Below are 19,043 nucleotides of genomic sequence, written 5' to 3' on the forward strand. Positions count from 1 at the left end.
CATTACTGGCTGTGTGGCCCTGGCTGGGTCACCTAACCTCTCAGACTTGGAATTCCTCCTTCCTTCCTTCCTTCCTTCCTTCCTTCCTTCCTTCCCTCCTTCCTTCCTTCCCTCCCTCCCTCCTTCCTTCCTTCCTTCCTTCCTTCCTTCCTTCCTTCCTTCCTTCCCTCTCTCCCTCCTTCCTTCCTTCCCTCCCTCCCTCCTTCCCTCCCCCCTTCCTTCCTTCCTTCCTTCCTTCCCTCCCTCCCTCCCTCCTTCCTTCCTTCCTTTCCTCCCTCCCTCCCTCCCCTCCCCTCCCCTTCCCTCCCCTCCTCCCTCCCTCCCTCCCTTTCTTGTCTTTTCTATATTATTCATTGCACAAGAGTCCCATAAGCAGTAAGTCGGCTGCCCCACCCCCTGTGCCTGCCGCCAGCCCCGCACCCTTCCAGGCCTTTCTCCACCTGTCCACACCTGTGTGGATGTACATGGACGTGTATGCATGCCTCTTTCTCCCCCGACTTGTGTTTTTACACTTCCCGTAGGTCTCGGAGATCTTCCCGGGTCATTACACATGTGGCCGCTTCATCCTCTTTGGCAGCTATGTAATATTTCCTAATAAAGGTGCCGATAGTTCTAATGTGACCAGCGCAGGCGACAAGTGGGAGTCGCAGGGGAACTCTGCAATGTCCATGTCATGTTCAGACTCCGAGGGTCGACTTCTCCCCCGCCCGGCTCCTTTTCCCGGTGAGATCCCAGACATCCTAGGCTTTTCTGCTCACGTCCAGCACAAAAGACCATTTCCGGGCACCGGTTAAGATGTCCAGTCAAGCGTAGTAATCCAGACTTCTGGCTTCACTGGGAGAAAAGTTTCTTCCCTCCCCGCCCTACCCCGGAAGCTCAGTGGGAAGGGACAGGGGTTGAGCTGTGCCCTGAGTGACCCACCCCCCTACCCCTAGGCCCCAGGGTGGGCAGAGGGCTGACGTCAGGGCCTCTGGTTATTAACACATGGCCCCCGATGTGGCCTGGGAATATTTCACTTCTCATTCTCTCATCTGCTGTTACAAGTGAGACCGATCGACGGCGTCTACGTTCTCCTTGTCTCAGTTTGGGGTGATAAAATGATCTGAAGCGTTTATTTATTTATTTATCTTTTTATTTTGAGAGAGACAGAGACAGCGTGAGCAGGGGAGGGGCAGAGAGAGAGGGAGAGAGAGAGAATCCCAAGCAGATTCCTAGCTGCCAGCACAGAGGCTCAAACTCACAAACCGTGAGATCATGACCTGAGCCAAAACCAAGAGTCGGATGCTTAACTGATTGAGCCCCCAGGTGCCCCATGATTTGGGAAACTTTTTTATACAAAGTCTGAAAAGCCTTGGAATATTGTTGATAGCAAAGCTGTGAGAGCCCGAAGACCGGGCCCAGTGCTCACAGCTCTCTTGATGTTTTAGGCACTTCAGTCAACCTTGAGGTTTTAAACTTTTTTTTTTTTTAATGTGTATTTGTTTTTGAGAGAAAGATGGAGCACAAGCAGGGGAGGGGCAGAGAGAGAGGGAGACACAGAATCCGAAACAGGCTCCGGGCTCTGAGCCGTCAGCCCAGAGCTCGATGCGGGGCTCGAACTCACAAGCTGTGAGATCACAACCTGAGCTGAAGTCTGGCGCTTAACCAACTGAGCCACCCAGGCGCCCCATGGTCTTTTCATCTTCTCGAGAGGACCTTCCACAGAGCCAAAGTTCTTCGTTTTGAGGGGGTCTCATTTAATTTTTTTTTTTAATGTTTATTTTTGACAGAGAGAGAGCGACAGGGCATGAGTGGGGGGAGGGGCAGAGAGAGAGGGAGACACAGAATCTGAAACAGGCTCCAGGCTCTGAGCTGTCAGCACAGAGCCCGACGCGGGGCTCAAACTCACAGACTGCAAGATCATGACCTGGGCCGAAGTCAGACGCTCAACCGACTGAGCCACCCAGGTGCCCCAAGGGGGGGTCCATTTATAATTTTGTTTTCTCTTACGGATCATGCTTTTGATGCCAAGTCCAAGAACCCCGCACCAAGCGTGGCCTGACCTCCTGACAGTTTCCTCCTACGTGTTCTTCAGAAAGTTTTATTGGTTTACAGTGAACTCCACGATCCATTTTGAGTTAATTCTTGCAGAAGGTATGAGACTTAGGTGGAGGGTTGTTTACGTCCCGTTGTTTCCACGCTATTTGTTTAAAAAGACCTCTCTTCCTCCACTGAGAGGCAATTCCCGGGGCGCCTGGGTGGCTCAGTCAGTTGAGCGTCCGACTTCGGCTCAGGTCATGATCTCACGGTTCGTGGGTTCGAGCCCCGCGTCGGGCTCTGCGCTGACAGCTCGGAGCCCGGAGCCTGCTTCGGACTCTGGGTCTCCCTCTCTGCCCCTCCCCTGCTCTCTGTCTCCCTCTCAAAAATAAAAAAATAAAAAATAAGTGTTAAAGACTTAAAAAAAGAGAAAGGCAATTTCCATCAATTTACTGCCTTTATCCTTATACCTCCTATCTAAGCCTAACTTCTAGTACCCCGAGCTGCGAAAAAAGGTGTATCTCCTGGCATCGTGCCCGATCTTTCTTTCTCTGACTCGCCTCCCCTCTTCAATGCCACAAACAATTACTGGGAGCAGCGCCATTGGACACGAATCATTCCTGCCCTCACGGTGTTGGCCTTCAGTGGCCGAGGCCGGTCCCAAACCCGTGAACCAATGAACCGGTGCGCTTGTGCAAGGGAGGGCACCCGGCGAGGGCCGACCAAGGCCGGGCTGTCGCCCAAGGCCCCCTGAGGAGGTGACCCAACGGCTGAGCCTGGAAGGCACAGGAGAAGCTGAGCGCGTGCCAAGTGCGGGGACCCCGTGGCCCCGATCTAGGCTGACGGTGAGGGGATCCGATTCAGGTCCTGACAAGCCTCTCCGCCTTTTTATCCAAGTTAATGAGCCAGAGCGGACACGGCCCGAAACTGCTCCCCCAGCCAGCCGGGCTGGGGCCGCCAGGGGCCCCCGAACCAGTCTCTGGCTCCGAGCCCCTCCCTGCCTCTTTCGCAGGTAATAACCACTGGCCAGAGGAGGACGACGACACAAAGCCGGTCAGCCTGGGCTGCGGGCGGGCCTCGAAGGAGGCTCTCGGTGATGTATGCAGTGGGGGCTGCTGGGAAGATAGCTCTTCTGCTGTGAATGGCCTCTTGGGGTAGATACTGGGAGATTACGCATCTCGTGTCATTAGAAAGCACGGCCATAAATTAGGCGGCTCAGAAGCATGGGGCGTGTAATAATTAAGCAATAAAAGTCACCACAGGGGTAAAGGAAGCAGAAAACAAAGAGCCACTGTTCGTAGAAACACTGGTGGCTGCTCTGTAAAGAGACCTCTGAGCTCGAGTGGCATTTCAAAGCCCCTGAACCTCTGCTCAGATAGAGTCCCCGCTCGTTCCAGTCGCAAGGAGGTCTGTGTCCTGGGGAGTGAGGTTACACCAGGAAAACAGACGGATGGGGGTGGCTGGGTGGGGATTTAGGGCCCGGGCCCAACTCTGTAACCATCTCCGGGGCCCCCAAATCCCAAACCTGGAGGGGCCCCACGGGGAGTGGAGCTGGTCGGGTAAAGAGGCAATAGGGCAGGGAGAGGGGTGCGGCCAAATGACACCAGATACTCCCCTCCGGCCAATCGTTGCTACACAAGCAGACGGGCTGCGTGGTCAGACTCACCCATTTCCAAGACAGTCTTGAAGGCTGGTTTATTGTGTAAAATTTCCCAACGTTGAAATGTCGACCATACTTTCAAAGTCTTTTAAGACTGCCGTGCAAACCAAACCAAACACCAAGCCAGAGAGGCTTGACGTTTGCCGTCTTGGGCCCTTGGCCACGCGATCCTGCGGTGGGGGGGGAGCGGGGGTGGTGGGGGAAATCTCTTCTTGATGCTTCCATTTCTGCACCCCCTGGGCTGTGGGAAGATCGGAGCCTTTCCGGGGTGCTTGCATTTTCAGAAGTGCAAGGAGGCGGGGCGCCTGGGTGGCTCGGTCGGTTGAGCGTCCGACTTCGGCTCAGGTCACGATCTCGCGGTCCGTGAGTTCGAGCCCCGCGTCGGGCTGTGTGCTGACAGCTCAGAGCTTGGAGTCTGCTTCGGATTCTGTGTCTCCCTCTCTCTTTGCCCCTCCCCTGCTCATGCTCTGTCTCTCTCTGTCTCAAAAATAAATAAAAACATTAAAGGAAATTAATAAAAAAAGTGCAAGGAGGCAAGCCGTGGATCCTCCCCCCAGACAAAATGTCTATACACACCGGCTCAGAAATTACTGACCACAGCTTCTTGGGACTTAGGGGGCTAAGACTTAAGCCTGAAGTGTGGGTCCTGGACCGCAGCACCTGTGGCCACTCCAGACCTACTGATCCAGAACGTGCCTGTAACAAGAGCCCCCAGTGATCCAGGCGCACAGGACAATGGCCACAACGCTGCTCTGTGGCTCCTTCAGCAGTAAAAAAACCCCTGTGATTTCCAGTCTTGGGACCTACCCTAGACACCACTCGTCATCCGCACAGCAGTCTCTGGTGGTGTTTCCAAGGGTGAGCTGAGGAACCCCTGAGTAGTAGTTCCCCGGGGCTGCCATGAGCATTTGCACATTTATGAATCTCATCTCGAGATGCTAACTACCTCTGCAAAAGCCCTTTGTCCAAATAAAGTCATAGTCACGGTTGCTGGGGATTAGGATGGAAACACATCACTTTGAGGCCCACTGCTCAGCCCTCATCACCCGCATCAGAACTATTTCCTGGGGCGCCTGGGTGGCGCAGTCGGTTAAGCGTCCGACTTCAGCCAGGTCACGATCTCGCGGCCCGTGAGTTCGAGCCCCGCGTCAGGCTCTGGGCTGATGGCTCGGAGCCTGGACCCTGTTTCCGATTCTGTGTCTCCCTCTCTCTCTGCCCCTCCCCCGTTCATGCTCTGTCTTTCTCTGTCCCAAAAATAAATAAAAAACGTTGAAAAAAAAATTTAAAAAAAAAGAACTATTTCCTGTATCTGCTAAAAATGCGATTTCTTGCTACTCCCCCCACCTCTGGGTTCAGAACCTCTGGGAATTGGGCCCAGGTGATTCTTTTTTTTTTTTTAATGTTTATTTATTTATTTTTAAGAGAGAGAGAGAGAGAGAGAGAGAGTCCCAATCAGCCTCCACTAGACGCAGAGCCCAACACAGGGCTCGAACTCACGAACGGCAAGACAACGCCCTGAGCCCAGATCAAGAGTCAGGCACGTAACCAACTGAGCCACCCAGGTGCCCCTGGGCCCGGGTGACTCTTATGCACCAAAAAATCTGAGACTCTCTGGCCCAGGGAAACGGAATTATCAGCTCAGACGTGAGCGGTAGAAAAGCTGGCCAGGATTGTTCACCACCAAAAGGAAGGTCAGAAAGTCATGACGGGGAAAGCAATGAGCGGGACTCACTCTTTCTTCTTCTTTTTCTCTTTTTACCTATTACGAAAAATTTCCACCATACACCAAAGCATAGCCAATAGTGTAATACGGCCCCATGATCCACTCTCGTCACGCAGGTTCAACCATTATCCGTACAGCCTGCCATCCGTGTCGACCTTTTCACTTTATTTTTGTAATGGATTCTATTTTTTGTGGAAGTTCCTCTTTATTTAATTTTTAAAGTTTATTTATTTATTTTGAGAGAGGGAGAGAGACAATCCCAAGCAGGGTCCTCACCGTCATGCAGAGCTGGTCATGAGGCTCGAAGTCACGAACCGTGAGATCACGACCTGAGCTGAAATCGGGAGTCGGATGCTTAACAGACTGAGCCACCCAGGCACCCCTGGAGGTTCCCTTTAGAAAAATTTTTTTAACGTTTATTTATTATTGAGAGACAGAGAGAGACAGAGCATGAGCCGGGGAGGGGCAGAGGGAGAGGGAGACACAGAATCCCAAGCAGGCTCCAGGCTCCGAGCCGTCAGCGCAGAGCCCGACGCGGGGCTCGAACTCACGAACTGTGAGTTCATGACCTGAGCGGAAGTCGGACGCCCAACCGACTGAGCCACCCAGGCGCCCCCGGAGGTTCCTTTTTAAAGCAAATTGTAAACAACATGCTATTCCACCCGGATGCACCTCCAACAGAAACAATAACTCCCGAACCTCAGCGAGTGGTTCCCTAAAAACTGCTTTCCGCGGGTGGCTAGTGCCCCGAAGAAACGAACTTTCCATTGTACTTAATTTTAACTAATTTAAATTCAAATTCTGAAACCGAACCTTTCGAACACCCCACGAGTATTTTTAAAGGTTTATATGTTAACATGATAACATTTGGAAGGCATTAGATTGCTAAAATATATTCATAAAACTAGCGCCACCTGGTATGTTTTTCACCTTGTTACCGGAAAACTTTCAATTGCGTAGGGCTGGCGTCGTGTTTCCGTTTGACGGTGCTTGTCTGGAAGTTTGACTGCCTTCAGGGTCACTTTGGTTTCATGCTCCCAGAGAAAGGCTGGCGGATGGTACTGGGTACCTCCTGTTGTATCATTTCTGGCACATGTCCCTTTGTCACTTTCAGTAATGGTAAGATTGATCGTTTGGGTGAATTTTATGTATATCTTACCACAATTAAAAAAAAAAAAGGACATTGGGGCGCCTGGGTGGCTCGGCTGAGTATCTGACTCTTGATTTCTGCTCAGGTCATGATCTTGCGGTTGGTGAGTTCGAGCCCCACGTCGGGCTCTGCGTTGGGTGCAGAGCCTGCTTGGGGTTCTCTCTTTCTGCCCCTCCCCCTCCCCTCTGTCTCTCAAGACAAAAACAATGGCTCATTCAGTTCAGCTGCTACAGCGACCCCTCCCACCCCCGTCCCGCCACCCGGCCCATTGTAAAGTCCCCCACCAGCCGTCCACTAATCACATTAGCACCACCGAGGATTACCTAAATCCACGATTTCATTCAGAGCTGCACAGCAAATACTCCCTCCCCGCGATTCTATCATTCCTCCTACAGTTACCAGCTCAGGTTCTTCTGTACAAAACTTATTTGGTGACTCTGGATAGGTTCCATCTGCCCCCCTCCCACCCCTCCCCCACAGCCTTGCACAGGGGTGAGGCATACAAAATGCTCCGCACAGGGTAAGTGCTCTCCTGGGCTGGGGACCCTTGTCAAGGAGAGCCAGAGTCAGAAACTAGAGGTGGTAAGGGTTTGGGGTTTTTTTTGTTAATGTTTATTATTATTTTTCATAGCGAGAGAGTGAGCATGAGCTGGGCAGGGGTGCGGGGGTGGGGGATGCAGAGAGAGATAGAAGGAGAATCAGAAGCAGGGCCCGTGCTGACAGCAGAGAGCCCCATGTGGGGCTCGAACTCACGAACCGTGAGATCATGACCTGAGCTGACGTGACACACTTAACGGACTGAGCCACCCAGGCGCCCCCGAGGGGGTAAAGGTTTTACGCAGTACTACTTCCTGCAAAAGGAAGAAGAGTCTTCATGCAGAACGGGGCTCAATTAGAGGCGCCTGCGTAGCTCAGTCGGGTTGAGCGTCCGACTTCCGCTCAGGTCATGATCTCACGGCTCGTGAGTTCGAGCCCCGCATCGGGCTCTGTGCGGACAGCTGCCTGGACGCTGCTCTCAATTCTGTGTCTCCCTCTCTCTCTCTGCCCCTCCCCCCCCCTTGCACTCTGTCTCTCTCTGTCTCTCAAAAATAAACATTAAAAAGAAAAATTAAAAAAAAAAAAAAAGAACTGGGCTCAATTGTGAATAGAGCACAGGTGGGGCTTTATAGCTGGGGAGCAGGGTGTGGGGGTCAGGGAAAGAAAGCTGCTAAGGGGACACATCCAGGACAGGGGGACGCTTGCTGAACCCAGCTGGCGGGATTCTTGGTGAGGGCAGGCCAAGGTGATCAGATACGAAGGCAGGGACGGGGTAGGGGACGGATTCACAGATTCTTTATGAAGAATGGCTTCAGCCGCCCAAGGACAAGGCCTCGTTGAAAAAAAAGGCTCCAGGAAGCCTGTCTAGAGGGTCTCTGTCACCGTGTCCCAGCCCGCAGCCCCGAAGGTCAGGTGGGCGCCCTCGGTGGAGAGAAAGCAGAGGGGACCGCTGGCCTGCCCAGACCTCGAGCCTGCCTGCCCTTTGTCCCTGCAGGCCTTCTACCCCTTTCTTTGACCTGCTGCAGCACCGGTATCAGCAGCTCTGGGTGCAGGAACAAAAGTCCACCCAGAAAGCCATTAAACTGGAGAAAAAGCACAAGGTAAGTGCACCCCCCAGAGTGGCGAGGCCCCTGTTGGGGCGGGAGCAGAGGGAGGGGCTGGCCCGGCAAAGCTTCGAGATGGACATTCGTGCACCTTTGTCCCTGGGGTCTGGGGGGGTGGGAGTCAAGCCGCCTGGTGCCATTGGCTGCAGGGATCTTGGTGACGGTCACACCCAAGCCCTTCTCAAGCCCTGAGAGTGGAAGGTTCCGGCCCCGGCCCTGCCTCTGTGTCAGACTCCCGGGTCTCCCGACTCCCGGCGGGGGAACTCCTTCCACCAAACCTCCCCACGGCTTTGCACATCGGGAGATCTGATTTCGAACGAATCTGGCAGAAATGCGCCCAGTTTTACCTGTAAAGAAAAGGCTAATAAGGCAGGCTGCCATAAAGAGCACATTTTATTACTCTTTAGGAATACGCTTTGGGGGCGTGTGGCTGGCTCAGCCGGAAGAGTGTGCGACTCTTGATCTCGGGGTTGTGAGTTCGATCCCCACGTTGGGGGTCGGGATTACTTAAATACATAATTTTTTTTTAAAAAAAAGGAATACAGTTTGTTTCACATGAAGCTGACGGATAGGCCACACGCTGGACCCCTTCCCGTACATCACATACCTCGTTTCATTGATGTTTGACAAAAGTCCCTGACGTGGGTGTCATTCCTGCTTCCTGGGCACGCAAATTGAGCCCCGGGGAGGCGGTGCCTGCGCAGGGAAACTGAGGCTGAGGACAGAACCGTGTCCTAACGCTGCCAGTTGCTAACGGTGTGTGAGCTGCAGCCGATCCAGGCTGAGGTTCACGCAGCGCTACACAGATTTCTTTAGAAACGCGACCTTAGTGTCTCTGGTTGTTACGGCAATCGCGGCCAGTCGGTGCAGACAGCTGGGCCAAGCGCACACCTGTGTTCCTGCGTCCTCTCTCCTGAGCAGCCCGTGAGGCTGGGCTCTCTGTGTGGGGAAACTTAGGCTCCGAGGGATTGAGAGCCAGGCCTGGACCTGGGTGTGTCCAGCCCCAGAGTCTCGGCTTTTTTTTTTTTTAATTAAAAAAAAAATTGTTTAATGTTTATTTATTTTTGAGAGAGAGAGAGAGAAAGAGACAGCTCATGAGTAGGGGAGGGACAGAGAGAGAGGGAGACACAGAATCCAAAGCAGGCTCCAGGCTCCGAGCTGTCAGCACAGAGCCCGACGCGGGGCTCGAACTCACGGACCGTGAGATCATGACCCGAGCCGAAGTCGGACGCTTAACCGACTGGGCCACCCAGGAGCCCCTTAATTTTTTTTTAATGTTTATTTACTTTTGAGAGAGAGAGAGAGACAGACCGAGCACGAGCAGGGGAGGGGCAGAGAGAGAGGGAAACACAGAATCCCAAGCAGGCTCCAGGCTCTGGGCTGTCAGCACAGAGCCCGACGCGGGGCTCGAAGGCACGAACCACACGATCATGACCTGAGCCGAAGTCGGACGCTCCACCGACTGCCGGCTCCTTTGATGGCGAGGTCCTGCTCTTGCTGGTTAAGGGAGTGCCCATCATGGAGTTCAGCAACAGGGCAAGGATGTTCTAGAACCGACCTGGGGACTGGAAGAGTCTTACCAAGAATTCTGGCGTCTTCAGGCCAGGCCAGGAGAGGCACCGAGGGACAGAGGGCGCCAGTCTCCCCAGCCCCGTGGCGGGCTGCCAGGGCCCCTCCCGCGCTGTTCTTGTCATCGGTAGAGTAAGAGACACCAGCTCATTAGAAAGCAGAATGCCGTAATAACATTTTAAAAGCAGCCCATGACTAGTTTATTCGTTAATGGCTCAAGAAAAGAGTCAACGTACTATGATAACGACCAGTTTCAGAGGGAGCCCTGCCATGACAAACTGCTTTATAGCTCCAATTTGGTCGTGGTTTTTAATTAGCAGCAATTTCACGGCAACTCCGAGTGTTGCGAATCCGTGGCAAACCAAGCTCCCATCGTCTGACTCTAGAGACGGCCGGTGGCCAGTGCCCCTCCTTGTTCAGCAGAGCACCCCACTAATGCGACGGCTCCACCCCAAGCACTGGTGGGGACCCGGGGTGCTCCGGGGCCGAGGGTCCAAGTTCCCTCACTGGGCGAAAAAGACCCTTAGTTGGAGGGTCCCGGTCCCCTCATTGGGCAAAAAATCGGTCAGCTCAGATGAGGGCCCGTCATGCCGTGCCTGGTGCATAGAAGGCACTGGGAAAACACTTGTGGAAACAGCCCCAGGGTTCTCTTCCTGTTCCAAGGATCTCTTGCTGTACGTTGTCTAACAACCGGCTGTGAACACCCAGATCGACAAACCCTCGGGCTGCTGTCGGGGTTGATAAACCACGTATTGGGGTGGGGTGATAAGATGGCTGGTCTGGGAGGCCAAGTTGCCGCCATCCGAGGGGAAGCCTGTCTCCCTCCAGCACCTAAGGATGTCCTGGGGTTTTGATGGCGGTCACCTCCAACGAAATTCTCGGCAACAGCTTCCGTTTTAGCGGGTCATCATCCCGGCCCCTCTACTCAAAGCTGAACTCAGCAGATTCTACAACTGACCCTGTCTGCCTGGCATCAGTGACCCGTTTCCAGTGGAGACCCTTTTCCATTTAGAAAGGTGCAGCGGGGTGCCTGCGTCCCTCCCATTCTGAAGGCCGGCTCAGTCGCTCCTGGCTGGACAGCCTCTCTGCTTTGGTCTGCGGATACTTTCAGAACCGTTCTAGAAGGTGGAGAAGGCAGCCGATCCAAAGGGCTTCTACGTTATCCACCGACACGTTCGATAAGATTATTACAAACGGTTGACAAAATACACCGGTAAACGGGGTTCGGTGGGGTGGTGGCATCTCCCACGACATCCGGCTTTGCTTTTATCGTCTGTCGGCTGCACCTGTCATGCGCCTCACGTCACAGCCGTGGATCGGCTGCGGTAGGAGCGGAAAGTTCATCAGATTCTGCCATCAGAACAGACGGGACGCAGCGCTGGTGGCCCCCAGGGCAGATCCGGACTTTGCGGGCCTGGAAGTTTCCACACGTTGGAGGTCCTACTCAAGGGGAGTGGGAGATACCAGCTTCCAGTTACGAGACGAGCGAGTCGCGGGCAGAAAAGAGACAGCACCGGGGATATGGCCGGTGCCGCGGTGATAGCGTGTGGTGCCAGACGGAAGCGGCCCTCGTGGCGAGCACTCGTCACATCTCTGTGTTGTACACCCGAAGCCAACCTAACATCGTGTGTCACCAGGACTTCAATTAAAAAAAAAAAAAAAAAAGAGGGGCGCCTGGGCGGCTCAGTCGGTTGAGCGTCCGTCTTCGGCTCGGGTCACGATCTCACTGCTCGTGGGTTCGAGCCCTGCGTCGGGCTCTGTGCTGACGGCCCAGAACCCGGAGCCTGCTTCGGAATCTGCGTCTCCCTCTGTCTCTGCCCCTCCCCCACTCATGCTCACTTGCTCTCTCAAAAATAAATAAAAACAGGTTCTAAAAATTTTTTTTTTAAAGGAAAGGAAAGAAAAAGTGCACAAAACATATTAGTGTAACAGGTCTTAGAGAAACAGAGCCCACAAGTGGGCCCCTCCAGGGCCTTAGTGGGGACCCCGTCCCACGAGGGTCCCCAGAGCTCACGCCGCGGCAGGTCACGGGAAGTTTACCTCCGCACGAAGCAGCCCCGCCAGTTTTAGGGCCAAAGCAGAAGATCAGAACCACACGCTCGTGGCCCCCAGCGGTCCCACAGTCCACTGAGCAGAGCGGGTGCCGTGAAGTCAGACTGGGAGGACCGTGAGCTGGGGGTCTGCAGCACAAGGAATGCCAGCCCTGTGCCCTCGCCCCCCACCCCGTCCTCACAGCCCGCGCTCCTCCAGGTAAAGCACCCGGTTCCGCATCTCTCTGGCCTGCAGGTGATCCTGGGGAAGCTGTATGAGACCCGGAGCAGTCAGCTGCGAAAGTACAAGCCGCCCGTGAAGCTGGACGCCCTCTGGCATATGCCTCAATTCCAGAAGGTCAGTCTCACCTCCACCTGCCCCTTCCCGCCCCGAGGGCGGATGCCCCTCACTTTGGCGGGTCCTCACCTGTCTGCTAGGCAGTGAGAGTCTGTGGGCTTCTAACCACTGATTGGCATAATAACAGCAACTATTATATATATATTTTTTTTTATACTTTTTTTTAAAGTTTATTTAATTATTTTGAGAGAGAGAGAGTGGGGAGCGGGGAGGGGCAGAGAAAGAGGGAGACAGAGAATCCCAAGCAGGTTCCGCCCTGTCGGCGCAGGGCCTGATGCGGGGCTCGAACCCAAGAACCGTGAGATCCTGACCTGAGCTGAAATCATTCTGCAGACAGGGAGCACGGCCAACGTGGGCTTAAGCGGCAGCCTTGCGCTGGACCCGGGCCGTCTGACCACAGAGCCTGGGTGTCTGTCCCCACAGTGGACACTGTCCCGGCCAAACCCCCCCACCCCCCCACCGATGGGGTCGTTGACCCACCACATCCTGCACTGGGGACTTGAGGGGGAGGACGGCCCCTCACCACCGGCGCTAAACCCCCCAGCAAGGTGGCGTCCGTCCCTGGGGGGAGGGGAGCAAATGTCCACTAGGGGCTGACATAAGGGGGTGACACACACCCAGAACGATCTAGCACCCGCCGTGCTCCCGCCTCTGAACTGAACTGGGGTTCGCTAGGCCACGTGGCCCTGTCACACCCAGAGGGGGATTCATCTTCCGAGTCTTTTAGCAGGGGAAGAGAACGTGAGGGCCGGGGGCATTGTCCACAGGAGATTTGGGGACAGCAGCTTCCGAGCGGCAGGGGAGCTGGCCGTGCCCAACTCGGGCCCCGCGCGAGCCTTTCTAGGGAGCCACAGGGACACGCGCGGCCCCAGGAAGACAGCTGGACAAAGCCACGTTTCTGGCCAGCCCAGGCCACCCGCGGCATTGACTTAAACTGCAATTTAGACAATGAAGGGGCCAGTGGCTTCCTGAGCCTAATGCAATCGAACAGGCTGCTGAGTTCCGCGGAGAAGCCTGCCTGCCCCCCGACGCGGCCTCTTGCGTCCTGCCCAAGTGGCCTCCGTCAGCACATGTCAGTGACCATCCGCCCGCAGCCCGTCAGCCCGCGCCGCCCCGCACTCGAACACGACCGGCCGCCGAGCGGGAGATGCCGGGAGGCCCTGCCCGCGTCGCTTTGTGTGTAGCTTCCCCAACCTGGCCTGGCCGCGCGGCTCAGCTCTGGTTTCTCCGTCTCCCCCAACCTCCTGCCTTTCTAGCCTCGTTTCGCCCCTACTTCTCTCTCCACAGCCTCCGCCCCAGCCCCTCCTTCTGTTGTTTGTCCCCCTTTGCGCTTTCCGCTCTGGTTTTCTCTCTGATTTGCCCTGGGATGCTGCCCCGGGGAGGGACGGGGACCCAGGGCTCCACGGACACGAGACCACCCTCCCCCCACCCCTGCAAACGTCACTCAGCATCAACCCCCAGCCCCTCGGCTCCGATTTGGAATCTGCCCGTCGCCTCCAGGCAGTAGACAAAGGAGGGCTGGGGCGGTCTTGGCCCAGCGGAGCAAGGAAGGGGCCTCCCCCCCAGCCCCTCCCCGCGAGGCTCCCGCGTCGGGGGGGGGGGGCGGGTGTGGCGCGCCAGTGTCCCCTCGGTGCCCGGCCCAGGGTGGGTGTGCAAGCACAGAAGCGAACGAACAAGTTTCTGTTTTCAAGAGAGGGGACTGGGCTGAGCCGTCCTTCCATTCTAGACCGTTGTTGTGAAACACGGGCGGGAACCACGGGAGGCATCCTGTGATGGTGCCCTTTTGCTCGGGGCCCCACCTCGTGCCAAGTCACGTTCACGGCTCAGTACGCCTCATCTTCGGAACGAGTGCCCCCGACTCCTCCGGGGGCACAGAGCCCCGGGGTGCACAGCGTGTTTGCCATGTTTTCGGGAACGTTCGTGGGGTTCCGGAAGTTCCTCTGGAGCAGGGCTCGTCCCTGGGCGCCGCCTTGGACGGCCCCGAAGAGTCCCCAGGCACCCCACCCCAGACTGATGCCTCTTATGGATACAGCGCTCAGAACCCACCCCCTTTGGGGAAATACCTCCAATGAAAAGTATCTCGTAGAAAGGGTGTCCCCATTCCACTGATGTGGAAACTGAGGCTCAGAGGGGCAAAGGAACAGGCCCTGTTTGAAAGGGTCCCAGATTCCATCCAGGGCTGCAGAAGCCTCCTGAGAATCCTTCCCTCGCCCTGACTCCACACCCAGCCCGTGCGTCTTCAGGACGGCAGGGCCCCTCTCTCCCCTTCACAGTATGTATCCTCACTGCAATTAATTAGTTAATTGGGCAATTAGTCGTCCATCTTCCCCAGCAAAATGTGAGCCCCCGAGGACCATGCCTGTTGTGACCCCCACCGCATCCCCAGAGCCCCGCACCCAGTGAGCGATCCGTAAATGTGGAAAGAATGAAGGGGCAGATGAATGAATGAATGAATGAATGCCCAGCGCGGCCCTGAATGGCAGAAGAACTGAAAAGCCTTTCAGAGACGTGAGGAAGGCCCCTTCCCAGCCTGAGCCTCCCGGCGTCCCCCCATCCCTGGCCGCCCCCCGACCGGGTCTGGGCTCAGGAGGGCCAGCGCAGGGGCAGGGGCGGTGGGGGCTACGCGGCGTCCTGCGCGAAGCCCCAGGAGGGTCTTTGTGCCTCGTGTCTGTGCCGAGCCACCGCCCCCCCCTCCCCACGCCAGCCCCATTATGAAAGGGAAAAGCGCTTCCAAAAAAGTTGAACCTGTCACAGTGATGGATAACCTAAATGGACTCTCCCCGCTCGCGAACAGATGTCGACGCTGAACCCTGTCAGAAATAATTAAACACCTTTCACATGGAAAAGCAGCAGGCAGGGGCGCCGCGGCCCGCTCCCCGGGCTGGGTCAACGCGGAGCGAGCCGGCTTCCTGCACCGGAGCGGCCGCCCCCGTCAACGGGTCACCCGGAGACCCTCCCCACCCCGGTGCCACACGGGGCCCCGAGCGGCCTTGTGAGCCCCCGAGGGGACCAAGGAAAGCAGAAGGGACACCCGTCGGTGGACGTCGTTGTCAGCCGCTGGGCTGCCTGGGATCGCAGCGTTCCTCTCTGGTCCGTGCCACCAGCAATTGCCATGGATGGCCAGGGCCCAGAGACAGGGTCAGCCCACGGCTGGCAGGTGGCCAGGGCGTTTATACGGTGCCACCGGCCGGCTAGAGGCTCTCTGGGCCTCAATTTCCTCATCTGAAAATGAGGGGTAGCATTGTTCTTTTTTTCTTTTTAATTGTTTTTAATGCTTTTATTTATTTTTGAGACAGAGCATGAGCAGGGGAGGGGCAGAGAGAGAGAGGGAGACACAGAATCCGAAGCAGGCTCCGGGCTCTGAGCTGTCAGCACGGAGCCCGACGCAGGGCTCAAACCCACAGACCGCGAGATCATGACCTGAGCCGAAGTCGGACGCTCAACCGACTGAGCCACCCAGGCACCTCTAGCATTGTTCTTTTTTGAAGTTTGTTTATTTATTTTGAGAGAAAGCGTGAGTGGGGGAGGGGCAGAGGGAGAGAATCCCAAGCAGGCTCTACACCATCAGCACAGAGCCCGACGCGGGGCTCGAACCCACGAGCTGCCAGATCGTGACCTGAGCAGAAGTCGGACGGAGCCCCCCAGGCATCCCGAGGGGGTAGCCTATGCTTCTGGGTCTCTTGCAGCCTAAGGCTCATGATCCCAGATTCACTGGTCACAGAGCGGTGTGGGAGGGAGTTTGGTGGCTCTTGGTGGTGCCAGACCCCTAAACCGAGACTGAACTGTCAGGGGAAGCAACCCAGACCCTTCGTCAGCTTCCCGTGCTGGGGGACGGGATGTGAACTCTCTCCCCGGAGTAGAGGGATCGCTGGGCTTGGAGCCAGTGCCCTCTGTGCCCCTGGCAAAGGGACTCCTGCCCTTTACCAACGTGCGGGGGGCAGCCAGCGGGGAGGGAGGAGGGGGCCGCGTGCTGTGCCTGTGTGTGCACAGGACTCAGGGTCAGACACACCCGGGTCACACGGCGAGCCTGCCGCCCTGTCACCCTGTCCGAGTCCCCATTCCTTCCTCTGAAAAAGGGCCCGGCCCGATTGGATGACAGCACACGTACACATTTAGCAGGGCACCTGGACCCTATTAAGGTGCCAATAAATGGCCTCTGGCCTGCGGGATGGTCCTGATGATCATTCATTCATTCACTCACTCATTCATTCACAAGTCTCGGCGAGCACCTTTTCGCCAGGCCCTGTTCTCCATGCCGATGCCATACTGCTGTAACAGCCGCTGGCGCCTGGCGGGGGTGGGGTGGACAAGACGGACAGAGGGGTGGACAGCTAGATGGGGGAGGTCTGGAGCAGCTCCTCGCCGCCAGTGTCCGGGGTTTGCCGCCTGGAAAGGTGGGGCTGGGGACAATCTGAATGACCGTACTCCCATCAACGCAATCCTGTTCACCTGCCTCTTGCAGGAACCTGGTCAGGTTTTCCCGGGGAAGGGGCCAGACATCCCGGCCTGCCTGTCGGGAGGTGGGATTGTTCATAATGCCACCTTCTGCTGGCAAAAGTGACCCCGTCTGAACCGCATATCCTACGGCCACCTGATACTAAGCCAAGAAAAGCAGACGGTTTATCCCTCCTTACAAAGACTGCCAGCGATAACGGCCCAAAGACAAATGTCTGGGGTGAGTGTGCCCACGTATTTACGGCAGTGCCACTGACGGAGGTGAAAGCCTGGATGTGCCCGTCGAAGGGCACTGAAGATAACGACTGTAGTCTATGTAATGACCACTTCCTAACACCTTACTGGGGGAAGGAACCTGTGCTGTGTGACGTCATTGGGATACAGGCGCCCACACATCTGCGCAGGTGCCTGTGCTCGAGGACAGGCGTCCAGAGGGACGGGTCCCCAGGTGGCAGCAGCAGTGACCTCTGGGGAGGGGTGGGGCAGTCTGTGATGCTCTTTTCCACATTGTTGGAGTGTTTTGCAGTGAGTACATGGCTTTTACAAAACCAGGAAGGCCGTTGTCTTTTTTAAATGTGTCTGAAGGTAGAGGACGCTACGTCTTTCCACGGGTCCTTGTCCCCAGTGCCCAAGCGCCATTCAGCCCAGTCCTTCCGGGACCCACAGGCGCTCCGTGCTGCTGGCCACGGCGGGTTTTCCGCCGCGGGTTTCCATCAAGGGCAGAGGTCAGAAGCCAGTGCTCCCCCTCCCCCAGCAGTGAAGGCGGCTGGCTCCCCGAGTCTGCCTCTCTATGGCCAAACCCATGTCACGTAATTGGAGATTCCTAAACCCATTTTAGAGGGAGGTTTGCCCAAGCGTCCCGAGGTCACCCTTCACGGCGAACGCTGCGCCTCTCCCCGGACCGACCTGTCTTTCTTCCACAGTGCCAATACCCCCTGACATTACATAGCCATTCAGTCACTAAAGTATGAACAAATTGACTATATTTTCATCTGGCTTTTGGTTTCAGCCCCACTGCTTTAGAATAATGGCCCAAGCTATTAAGCTAACAGTTTGATTTACAAGCCCTTGTGCTCTGAATGCTGGGATCAGACTCCTCTCTTTGTGGAAGACTAACCTTGCCTCGGGTCTCCTGGGCCCCTGGCTCCCTAATAGAACCCGAGACGGCGGGGGGAAAAAAATCAGCAGTCAGCCAAGCAGTGACACCCGGAGATGCAGCTGATTAGTGAAAGCTGCTGAATCTAAGAAAAGGATTTTCTTTCCCACCTTTAAGCTCCCTTACAAATCATAGCCGGCTGGAAAGTTAACTCTCTGTTAAACCCCCGGAGCGGGCTCCGAGCCTGTCCACCCGGCTGCCACCTCCTCTCCAGAGGGCTCCACAGGGCCAACTAAAGATGAGCCCGTCTCCGGACAGGTGTGTCCAGCCCCGAGGTCCCTCTTTCCAGACCCAGGAAGGGCCGATGCCAGCTCTCCTGCCCCTCCCCGAGGCCCCTGCACCAGGGACGTATTTTAAGAATCCTGTCGCTCCGTTTCATTGGAAGAAGAATCAACCCCTGTTGTGGCGTAGGGCACCGGGCACAGGGACGGGATGTGTCACACGCGGAAACAGGGCAATAGGAAGCGTGATTCAGAGGTCCTGGTGCAGCTGACATTTCTCCCCTAAATACAGATGCCCCCGTTATAAACCAGATCAGTGTGCAGAATAGAGAAGAAAGTAGAGGCTTCATTGGTTTTACATAATCCGGCACCTTGGAGGGACAGAAGTCTTAGGCACCTGCTCATAGGTGACATTGCCGCTCAATGCTGGCAAGTCACAAAGAGCCAGAGCTGAAGGCTCTGGGGATGGGGGACAAGAGGAAAGGGATTGGGGTCCTGGAGCATCAGGACGAGTCTGGGTGCCCTGGTCACAGAGGGAGACGTCAGGCGTCTATGTGGGGGCCCCGAGAAGCGGGAGCTGGCACTTCTAACCGCACTAGCCCTGCAACCTGGGGACCCCCAGCCCGACTGTCCCCTTAACATTTCCGGTGCCTGGGAACTGTGAGTTCACTACAGAAAGCTCCTCTCCCCGACGGGGGGGGGGGCGAAAACATTTCCAATTTTGTGTTGAAAGTCAACCAGGGGGCGCCTGGGTGTTTCAGTCGGTTAAGCGTCCGACTTCGACTCAGGTCATGATCTCGTGGTCCATGAGTTCGAGCCCCACGTCGGGCTCTGTGCTGACAGCTCAGAACCTGGAGCCTGCTTCTGATTCTGTGTCTCCCTCTCTCTGCCTCTCCCCAGCTGGTGCTCTGTCTCTCTCTCTCTCAAAAATAAACATTAAAAAAAAAAATTTTTTTTTAAAAAGGAAGTCAACGAGAAAATCGACCAGTTTGTTTTGGCATCATATATATATTTCTAACCTCTACAGATAGCTAGAACCTCACCTTGAATTTGGGGAGTCAATGG

At 55.8% G+C, this 19,043-nt stretch overlaps 1 protein-coding gene across 9 annotated transcripts in view; it reads left to right on the plus strand.

Annotated features, from left to right (window-relative positions):
* CFAP77 (cilia and flagella associated protein 77) overlaps positions 1-19,043 on the plus strand; it is a 131,075-nt gene that overhangs the window by 91,541 nt on the left and 20,491 nt on the right. For all 9 annotated transcript variants that reach the window (XR_006210428.1, XR_006210427.1, XM_042963914.1 and 6 more), the window contains exons 4-5: positions 8,081-8,186; positions 12,045-12,146. Coding sequence is in view for 7 of the 9 variants with exons in the window: in XM_042963914.1 (XP_042819848.1) it covers positions 8,081-8,186; positions 12,045-12,146 (208 nt within the window). In the remaining 2 variants the exon portion in view is untranslated. The remainder of the gene's footprint in view (positions 1-8,080; positions 8,187-12,044; positions 12,147-19,043) is intronic.

Source organism: Panthera tigris, chromosome D4, assembly GCF_018350195.1.
Source record: "Panthera tigris isolate Pti1 chromosome D4, P.tigris_Pti1_mat1.1, whole genome shotgun sequence".
NCBI lineage: Eukaryota > Metazoa > Chordata > Mammalia > Carnivora > Felidae > Panthera > Panthera tigris.